At 39.7% G+C, this 10,025-nt stretch overlaps 1 protein-coding gene across 3 annotated transcripts in view; it reads left to right on the top strand.

The window, feature by feature from the left end:
- Nucleotides 1-10,025, top strand: part of DIP2B (disco interacting protein 2 homolog B) — a 224,634-nt gene that overhangs the window by 112,034 nt on the left and 102,575 nt on the right. For all 3 annotated transcript variants that reach the window (XM_070454439.1, XM_020908151.2, XM_070454438.1), the window contains exon 2: nucleotides 308-379. In XM_070454439.1, coding sequence (XP_070310540.1) covers nucleotides 308-379 — 72 coding nt within the window. The remainder of the gene's footprint in view (nucleotides 1-307; nucleotides 380-10,025) is intronic.

Below are 10,025 nucleotides of genomic sequence, written 5' to 3'. Positions count from 1 at the left end.
TTTAGTATATCTTAAATGCCATGGAAACAAGGGGTGCCTAGGAACTTGGGGATCTCTGACATGGAATGTAGCACATTGCGCCGCTAGATTGGTGTAGGGAGGGACCAGCCCTGCAATTTTCCACAAGAAGTCAGCTCCAAGCCTGTGGGAAATCACACATAGCAAAATCCTTGGCAAAGAACCATACATTTTTTTCCCTACTCTCTATGTGGTAATTCTGTAACACTCTGTAATTAATTTTATTTTTACAGTGAACAACCACAGAGTAAGAATAATGAGTAACCTATTTCTGTTCTTGCTATTTTAGGGGACATCACACAGAAGGGTTATGAAAAGAAAAGGTCAAAACTCCTGTCTCCTTACATCCCGCAGACACAAGGTAGGTAATGAGAAGTGGTTTTAAACCTTCTCAGTATTTTTACACTAATGAATGCTATCTTACTGGAGATCTGTCTTTTTTGTTGGTTCCTGTTTTTTCCCTTCCTTCCTCACCAGGGAAGGGGGAAAAGAAAACAGAAGGAAAGAAAGGAGGAAATGAATCTTAATTGAGCATCTGCTGCGTGGTAGGCACTTTAAAAATACCCAGGGCCATCAAATCATTCATACAGAACTTGGGTGGTAGTCACTGTGTCTGTGTGTCGCTGACATGATTCAATGGTAGAAGATTCTAGGTCATAGAAAAACTGCATCTAGTGCTTGAGTATGAACTGTGATGGAGAGAAGCAAGGGAGGCAAAGATAAGAAGGAGGGACAGATTCAGTATTGCAGGACAACCCAAAGATTGCAGTACCTGGGGATTTGGGGATAAGAACCCGAAGTAAACCTTTTTGCAGCCTGACTTGTGCAGAAAGACTGGCATGTTCTTTATATATCAGAAAGTCCTGAGTCACTTTTGTGCTTATTTCCAGACGGGTTGCTGGAACCTTTGCCTCTAGGCAAGTCTGTCTGTTTCTAAGTCATCATATTTTTGAAGTTACTCAGCATCCAGGATTTCCTCTGATGGCCTGTTTCTACTTTAATCACTTTTACTATGAAGAATTTTTTCTTTATTTCTCATTTCCCCTCTGCAATCAGAGTCTGTTTTCACATGACTGTTTTTTGTGGAACTAATAATCATTGCTTTTATTTCTGGATTATAAATCCCTTGAGGACTTTGGAGCCTCCATGGTTCTAATGTTAAGCCTTGCACAAAGTATATAGTTTGTAAATATCTGTTGAATGAATAGTGGAATAAATAAATGAATAATGGTGGTATACCAATAGATTTCACCAAAGTCCTTGTTTTATTTGCTGCATTATTCTTGGGAATTCCTCCCTGTAAAAACTAGTAGGTCAATGCCTAGATAGCCAGTTTAAAGTATCTTAATGAACAGATGAATGTAGAAATGAATTGAGAGAAAAGAGGTAGAAATCAGGCCAGCGACAGCTAATGAAAAGCCAGCTTTTGCTGAGCAAGGCATGGCACAGAAGGGGAGTCCTCTGATTGGCTGCTTAATTATGGATCTGGCCCATGCCTCTGTAGGCCCAGAGATTTACTGTAGTCACTTTGTGCAAAAGCAATCAGATCCTGAGAAAATAACACAGTAAGGAATGTAACTATAAAAAGGACCATGCTCTGTCTGCTCCCTGTAGTCAGGTTATATAGAAACTTAATCATGTTCCAAAACCAGTTTATCAATTTACTATGAGAAACCACTGAGGTACACTCTAGTCTGTGTGGTCAGCACATTCTTGCCCCACGGGCAGGCCTACATGGGGAGCTTGATCACATATAGAAGGTTGGTAAGTGAGCATGGATTTGACGAATCAGACATTTAATTAAAGGAGGCCAAGGGAGTGTGACATGGCATCTCACAGTAGGGATGGTTCTGCACGTGACCTCATGGGGGAAATAGAAGTCATTTGATGGCAGCTCTTTCAGCTTCCTGCTATCAGAACTTCAAACTCACCATATTAGTGCCCATCATGTTTATGACCTCCTGCCTTCTGGTTGAAAAGGTGATCTCTCTGTCCTAGCCAAGGGCAGTCCTTCCACCAGTGCTTTGGGTCCTATCCCCTCCTCCCTTTTCAGAAATCTTATACTATCACCCAGTGACACCAAGGACAGGGCGATGAGAGTGAGCCACCCTGGTGCAAGCAATGAGGGGTGCAGTATCTGTAGAAATTTGAAAAGCGGTAATAAAGCCAACACAGAGTTGGTCTGCTTTTTGTTATCACCATGGATAGCAATTCTAAATGCTCTAAGTAGTAAGTCCGTCGTCCGCCACCCCCGGACGGCTGCATTGCCCTCTTGATGTGCCGCTGCAGTCCCCTCCCCGACACTCCTGTGCAGTCACCCTCTCCCTCTGAGCCAGATTCTTACCCCAGCAGATCAGCATGCTCATTCCTCTTCCTTTTAAAAAAATCCTCCTTAGTCTACCACTTCCAGCTTTATCCTATCTCTCCTTTATGATCAGACTGCTGAGAACTGTCTCTGCTTATTATCCCTGTTTCCTCAGCACCTGTTCACTGCTCAGCCTGTCCCAGTCCCTTGCCACTCTACTTCTTGAAACACTTCTTTAGAAACAGTCTCCGCATTTTCTCACTCCCCTCTTCTGTTGCTCCTAGTCATCTTTGCCGGCTCCTCCTCTTCTGTTAAATCTTGGAATTCTCAAGGCAAAACCTCAAGCCCTCTTGACATCTCACTCTACAGCAGTGGTTCTCAAATTTTAGCCTGCATTGGGATCACTGGAGAACTTCTTGTATATACAGATTGCAGGACCCTGTCCCTTCTCAGCGTTTCTGATTCAGTTGGTCCAGGTTGAGGTTTGAGAATTTGCATTTGTGTCAGGTTCCCAGGTGATGCTGCAGTTGCTGGTATGGAGAAACAATGCTCTGTCTCTCTAGAGCTTTTCAGCCATCCCTGTGGCTTTAATTATCATTTATAGGTAACTCCCAAATATGTGTCTTCAACTCAGATCTCTCCTGGGCTCCTGATCATAGATCCAACTACATTTTTAACAACTCCATTTATATATCTTAAAGGAACTTTGATTTCAACCTATCCAAACATATCCATTAAATGTTAGGTATGATTTATGCTCACACCACCTGTACCACCAGCACCTTCCCCTCCCTATATGTGTACATTCACACAAAATTATTAATACATTATCCATCGTCTCCCAGACTTCTAGTTTCCACTTCTGAGTGAATAGAACTCCCATGCATAAGCCCAACAACTAGGCTTAAAAGTCATCTCAGCAGTCTCTTCATTCCCCATCTCTTGCCTGTTACCAAGTTACATTTTCCGCTTCTTCATGAGTCAGTTTTTGTAAGTTTAATTTTTCTAGGAATTTGTCTGTTTTGTATAAGTTTTCAAATTTATTGTTAATGACAGTATTCTCTTTATTTTTAAAGCCTTTGCTTTGTTTGTGTGTAACTCTTATCTCTTCTCTTTTTTCTTTTGATCAGTCTTCCCAGAGGTTTGTCGTTTCAAAGAACAAGCTTTTAATTTTGTTGATCTTCTTTTTAGTGTGTCTTTATTTTCTCATTTATCATTTTCGGCTTCTGTATGTTTTTCCTTCCTTGCATTCCTTTTCTTAAGTTTCCTGAGTCAGATGCTTAGATTTTCAGTTTTCTTTACAAAGGTGAGTGTTTCTCCATTTGACTGTGGTCAGAGAACAGCCTGTTCAAAATCAAGTCACAATTAGAACCTTAATTCTCCTCCCAAACAACACGAGGACTTTAAGAAATGCATTTTTAGTACCTCCTTGTCTACATACCCCCTCAATTATTAGTTATTATTGTTCTGTGTAGTTAATAATAGTTAATATCTGTTTCTTTGTTCACTATTGCTTTACATATATGACTCTTTCCTCTCAGTTCAATTGCCTTCTTCCTGAAGTTTATCTTTTAATAGTTACATATTTTAATGAGAGTTTCTTAGTGGTAAAAAATTCTCTCAATTTACACTTGTCACTTTTCCCACCTTTGTTCTTAAACCTATTAATCTTTCCCAGAAATGGATTGTTTGTAGGGCTGGTTATGTTATACAGGTTCTGTAGCAAAAGAAAAGATTACCCTTCGACATTTTTACCTCATATATCTTTGTAGATTTTGAAGGAGATATTTAGATTTTGTTTTTTTTTTTAATGACGTTGGATTTAATGAAGATTTTATGCCTGTATGCATGCATGCATTCTCAGTTATGTCCAACTCTCTACAACCCTATGGACTGTAGCCTACCATGCTCCTCTGTCCATGGGATTCTCCTGGCAAGAATACTGGAGTGGGTAACCATTTGCTACCCCAGGATATCTTCCCGAGCCAGGGATTGAACCTGAGTCTCCTGCGTTGCATGTAGATGCTTTACTGCTGAGCCTCTGGGAAGCCCAGATTTTAAGCTTACTGAATAGAATTAAATGAAAGTCAGTTTAACGCTTTTAGTAGGAGTTTGCTACTTCTTACTTCTAGAGGGATTAAACTTCTTTCAAACTGTCATCTTGTTGGATTTCATTGTTTCCAGTTGTGAGATGCTCCATTGAGGGTAGCTCTTTGAGTATAGTGTATAAAAGTAACATTCTCCACCAATCTCTCTTGAAAGAAAAAATTAATACTGCATGCAACATTGTACTGCTAGAACAATTACATGCACATGCTTATCTAAAAATTTAGTGAGTGATTTTTCTGTACAGAATTGATCTGGAGTTATCTTGGGGTGCATATTTATGTATATTTTAGATTTTTTTTTCAAATGTTACATAAATCTTTAAAATAGGACTTCAGGAAAAAAACAATTTAATAGGACAAATGGGGAAATAGGGATGAGAACACAAGGTTGAAGAAAATACTTAGTGGAAATTGAGTAAGGACAGTTTGGGGTAATAAACAAAGCTTAATTCACTATCACCACAGGGATAGATTTTAAACTTACTATATGACAAAAATCTGATGTGTCAAAACTACCCTTGAAAGTCACTTAAACCCACCAACTTTGGAACTGACTGTTGTTCCCAAACTTTATCTGATATTTAAGGTCCAGGCTGTGTGAAATTCATATCTTGATAAAGATTAAAACCATATCCAGGGTCTCAAGATGCTCTCCCTGTGAGAGACAAGGGAGAAATGAGGATGTGGCAGGTATATATCTCCTTGTTCTTTTTTAAAGTTATTTATTTATTTCTGGCTGTGCCAGGTCCTCGTTGCTGCAGGGTCTTTTCTCAGGTTGCAGCAAGCAGGGGCCACTCCCTAGTTGTGGTGTGCGGGCTTCTCATTGCTACTGTTTCTCTTGTTGCACCTTATGGACCCAAGGGTGCCTGGGCTTCAGTACTTATGGCACATGGACTCAGCTGCCAACAGCATGTGGAATCTTCCTACACCAGGGATTCAGTCCATGTCCCCTGCCGTGGCAGACTGATTCTTTTTTTTTTTTCTTCCCCATTTATTTTTATTAGTTGGAGGCTAATTACTTTACATTATTGTAGTGGTTTTTGCCATACATTGACATGAATCAGCCATGGATTTACATGTATTGCCCATCCTGATACCCCCTCCCGGCAGGCAGATTCTTAACCATTGGACTACCAGGAAAGTCCTATATCTCTTTGTTCTGAGCCATATGCTCTTCAAAAGGAGTAACCCATAGAACATCTTTCAGTCACTGGAAGCTATGAGAGTCTAGATATAAAGCTTCCCACATGCCTTAGTTAGCAGCTTCGCAGAGAGAAGAGGCCAGAAATTAACTGTCTTTTGGCATGGCCCAAAGAATTGAATTTTCAAACCACATATGCTCTCACTCTGTAAATTAGTCACTCTTGGCCATTCTTGGAGTTAGAGGAAAATGAAAGGTTTTGTGTAGTGAGATAGCATCCCAGTCTGATCCTGTAGTCTAATCTTGAAGATACTTTGGATACAAGTATCTGATTATTTCCAAGTGGCTTTAATAGAAAAGAGTTTATTGTATTTCAATAAGGGGGTTGCTGACAGAACCTCAGGTCAGCATGTGTTTACTAAGTGCTTTCTGTGTTCCAAGTACCGTTGAGACAAGCAACTAGCATTGGACAAGACAGCCTGAGATCCCCTGGCTTGCTCTCTTGTCTGCTAGGGGTTTGCTCAACTAGGACTGACACTAGGATGGCTTCCTTGACCAGCTCTATCACAAACAGTCTGCACTCCCATGACCTGAGTTGCATTTTTAAGAATCTCTCTGACTGCCCCATAGATTGCTCCATAGATGAACATGGATTGTTCATGTGTATTTTTCCCATACAAGACTCGTAAGGTCTTTAAAATCAGGAACATTTTCTTTTATTTTTATTTTTAATTCTTTACATCCCCAGTTTGTGGCATGAGTATCTGGCACATAGTAGATGGAACTAAACAGAAGGAACATTTAGAATTTAGAATATTTCCTTGTGTAAACATCTGTTGGCTTCCCAGGTGGCGCAGTGGTAAAGAATCCACCTGCCAGTGCAGATGTGGGTTCCATCCCTGGTCAGGAAGATCCCCGTGGAGAAGGCAATGGCAACCCACTCCAGTATACTTGGCTGGGAAATCCCACTGACAGAGGAGCCTGGTGGGCTACAGTCCATGGGGTTGCAAAGAATCAGACATGACTGTGTGACTGAGCGCACAAACATCTGTGAAGATGAAAGCGTCAGGTAATGAAAGAAGCAGGTTACTCTACGGATTGGAGAATTATTGGTCCTGGCAGCTTGTCTCCACCTTCAGTAGATCTTTTCATTTAGATCTACTGATCTCAAGAGATTGTACAGAGCATATTGATTTTCACAGGAGATTTAGCATTCCTCTTCATTTTTTTATTTTTAAAATGAAATTAATTATTTTAAATAATCAAATACTACTGTGAGGTTTGTAACAACAACAAAAATAAGCAGTGTCCTCTTTTTCCCCAGAGACCACTTCTTTCAACTGTTTTAACCGTTTCTTCGGGTATTTACCTCTCTATTTCTGTGTAACATTTTGCCAGTACTACTTAATTTTTTTTTTCCCCCAACTTGAGACATTATTTATTCATTTCCTACTATAAAAGATTAGAATTTTTCCTTCTTATCATTCCTACCCAACCACCTGGATATCACACACTCCTTTTCCGTTTATCTTTCCTTCTCATCTCCCATCTCATACTCACTGTGCACTGTGTGTTCAGTGTATTAGTTTTGTTTGTTTGTTTTTTTCAGTGTATTACTTTTGTTGTTCCTAAATCAGCATTCAGTGCTTGCCTTATTTTGATTATATAAATATTATTCACAGCTAAATCACTTGGTTTACTAGGATTACCTTTCCTTTTTTTAAACAGCTAATCCATCATATTATTGTTATTTCTAGAGACAACTCTTGATGCCATCTCTCTTCCTGAACTGATTGTTCCCTTATCCTGCTGCAGGCCTTCATTATCTTTCTAGAGGTGTTTTGGGAAGGAGTAGGGGATAGGGAGATGTGTTATTCTGCCATGTTTAATCAGAATACTTTATTCTAACATTTCTATTTGAGGATTGTTCAAAACTTGTACGAAGATCATTTCTATCAATCTGAAAGATTGCAAAGACGTCAGTGCCTCTTTTGCTGGCTGTGCACCAGCAAGCTGATCAAATGGTCTCTTATCACAGCCCGATTAGATTAACTCGGCAGCCTCCCTTCTCTGGGTGGTTCCAAGTGCCTCAGCTCTGTTTTACAATCTACACTATTTAAAACTGCTGTGAAGTCCAACAACGACATCTTCTCTTGGCCCCACATCCTTTGCTTTAGGACATCACTGCAGCGTCTGTTTTTGATGGCATTGATGTACACATTCCATTCTGTCTTCGTGTGTTTGAGATCATTGAGACCTTTGTGTATTTGTTTTTCTTCCTTCATCCTTTGACTTTGTCCTGCTGTCTTTCACTGCATTTAATAGTATTTGTCTTCTGCTTCAAAAGAGAATCTCGCCTTTTATATATTCCTTCCTGACCTAGATTTCCTCAATTATTTTTTCCCTAGGCCTTTACCTGCTGGCCTTTTTGGGGTAAGACATGTCAGTTTATGAATATGGTTAAGTGTTGACATTTTCTAGCTTGTCCTGGTAAGAAGTACTGGTGATCCAAAGTTTTTCCCCAAATTCAGATTCCTTTTGTGGTTGCTGCCTATTTTGCTGGAGGGTATTTGCTCACCACTGTTACAGTGTATGTACATACACTGAGCGTGCCAGTTGTTCCACACCCCTTCCATCACAGCTTTTCTGAGTTCAGTCCTGCCTTTGAGATTGTGCAAATGTGTGTATAACCAAGTTAGAACTAAACAAAAGAAAGCCTTGGAAATTTTATCCTTTTTCTCTAAAGACTCTGATAACTCCTGTCAAGGATAGTCTGTTATCCTGTTTTTCTTAATGACCTCATATGATTATATGAAGATTATGAGAGGCACAAATTTTTGCATAAACGTTGTGTGGCTTAGAGATACACAGATAAGCAGACTTCTCAGATTAACGGTTGGTACCTCTTCATTTTTGTCTTTGGTTTTTCCACCCACTCCCCCTATCATTGGTGGAAGTGAAGAGACAGACAAGATCATAATTATTTATCTTAACCACAAATTTGGGTCCTTTAGTATAGGACCCAGTTCATTACTGCAGGATATACAAAATGAGTTAAGATCTCTGAACTCAAGTTTATTTATACTTTAATAGGAAAGATAAGATAGGTATACAAATAATCATAAAATACAGAGTGAAAAAAAGCCCTGTAAGAAAGTTCTAAACAAAATACTGAGGAAATTCAAAGGGACATGAACCTAAAACTGACTGTTGAAATCAAGAACAGCATTTTGGAATGCTATAGAACATTCCCAGCTATGTAAATATTAGGTAGACAGATAACCAACCATGATGGTGGATCACTCACCTAGAGCCAGACATCCTGGAACGTGAAGTCAAGTGGGCCTTAGGAAGCATCACTACAAACAAAGCTAGTGGAGGTGATGGAATTCCAGTTGCTATTTCAAATCCTAAAAGATGATGCGGTGAAAGTGCTGCACTCAATATGCCAGCAAATCTGGAAACTCAGCAGTGGCCACAGGACTGGAAAAGGGCAGTTTTCATTCCAATTCCAAAGAAAGGCAATGCCAAAGAATGTTCAAACTACTGCACAATTGCACATATCTCACTCACTAGCAAAGTAATGCTCAAAATTCTCCAAGCCAGGTTTCAACAGTATGTGAACCATGAATTTACAGATGTCCAAGCTGGATTTAGAAAAGGCAGAGGAACCAGAGATCAATTGCCAACATCTGTTGGATCATCAAAAAAGCAAGAGAGTTCCAGAAAAACATCTACTTTTGCTTTATTGACTACGCCAAAGCCTTTGACTGTGTGGATCACAACAAACTGTTAAAAATTCTTGAAGAGATGGGAATACCAGACCACTTGACCTGCCTCCTGAGAAATCTATATGTAAGTCAAGAAGCAACAGTTAGAACCGGACATGGAACAACAGACTGGTTCCAAATTGGGAAAGGAGTACCTCAAGGCTGTATATTATCACTCTATTTATTTAACTTATATGCAGAGTACATCATGTGAAATGCCAGACTGGATGAAGCATAAGCTATAATCAGGATTGCCGGGAGAAATATCAATAAACTCAGATATGCAGATAACACCACTCTTATGGCAGAAAGCGAAGAAGAACTAAAGAGCCTCTTGGTGAAAGTGAAAGAGGAGAGTGAAAAGTTGGCTTAAAACTCAGCATTCAGAAAACAAAGATCATGGCACCTGGTCCCATCACTTCATGGGAAATAGATGGGGAAATAGTGGAAACAGTGAGAGACCTTTTTGAGGGCTCCAAAATCACTGCAGATGGTGACTGCAGCCATGAAATTAAAAGATGCTTACTCCTTGGAAGAAAAGCTATGACCAACCTAGATAGCATATTAAAAAGCAGAGACATTACTTTACCAACAAAGGTCCATCAAGTCAAAGCTATGGTTTTTCCAGTAGTCATGTTGTGGATGTGAGAGTTGGACAGCTGAAGAACTGATGGTTTTGAACT

The sequence above is a fragment of the Odocoileus virginianus genome, chromosome 24 (genome assembly GCF_023699985.2).
Source record: "Odocoileus virginianus isolate 20LAN1187 ecotype Illinois chromosome 24, Ovbor_1.2, whole genome shotgun sequence".
NCBI classification, from domain to species: Eukaryota; Metazoa; Chordata; class Mammalia; order Artiodactyla; family Cervidae; genus Odocoileus; species Odocoileus virginianus.
This window is presented reverse-complemented; position numbering and strand designations above follow the sequence as displayed.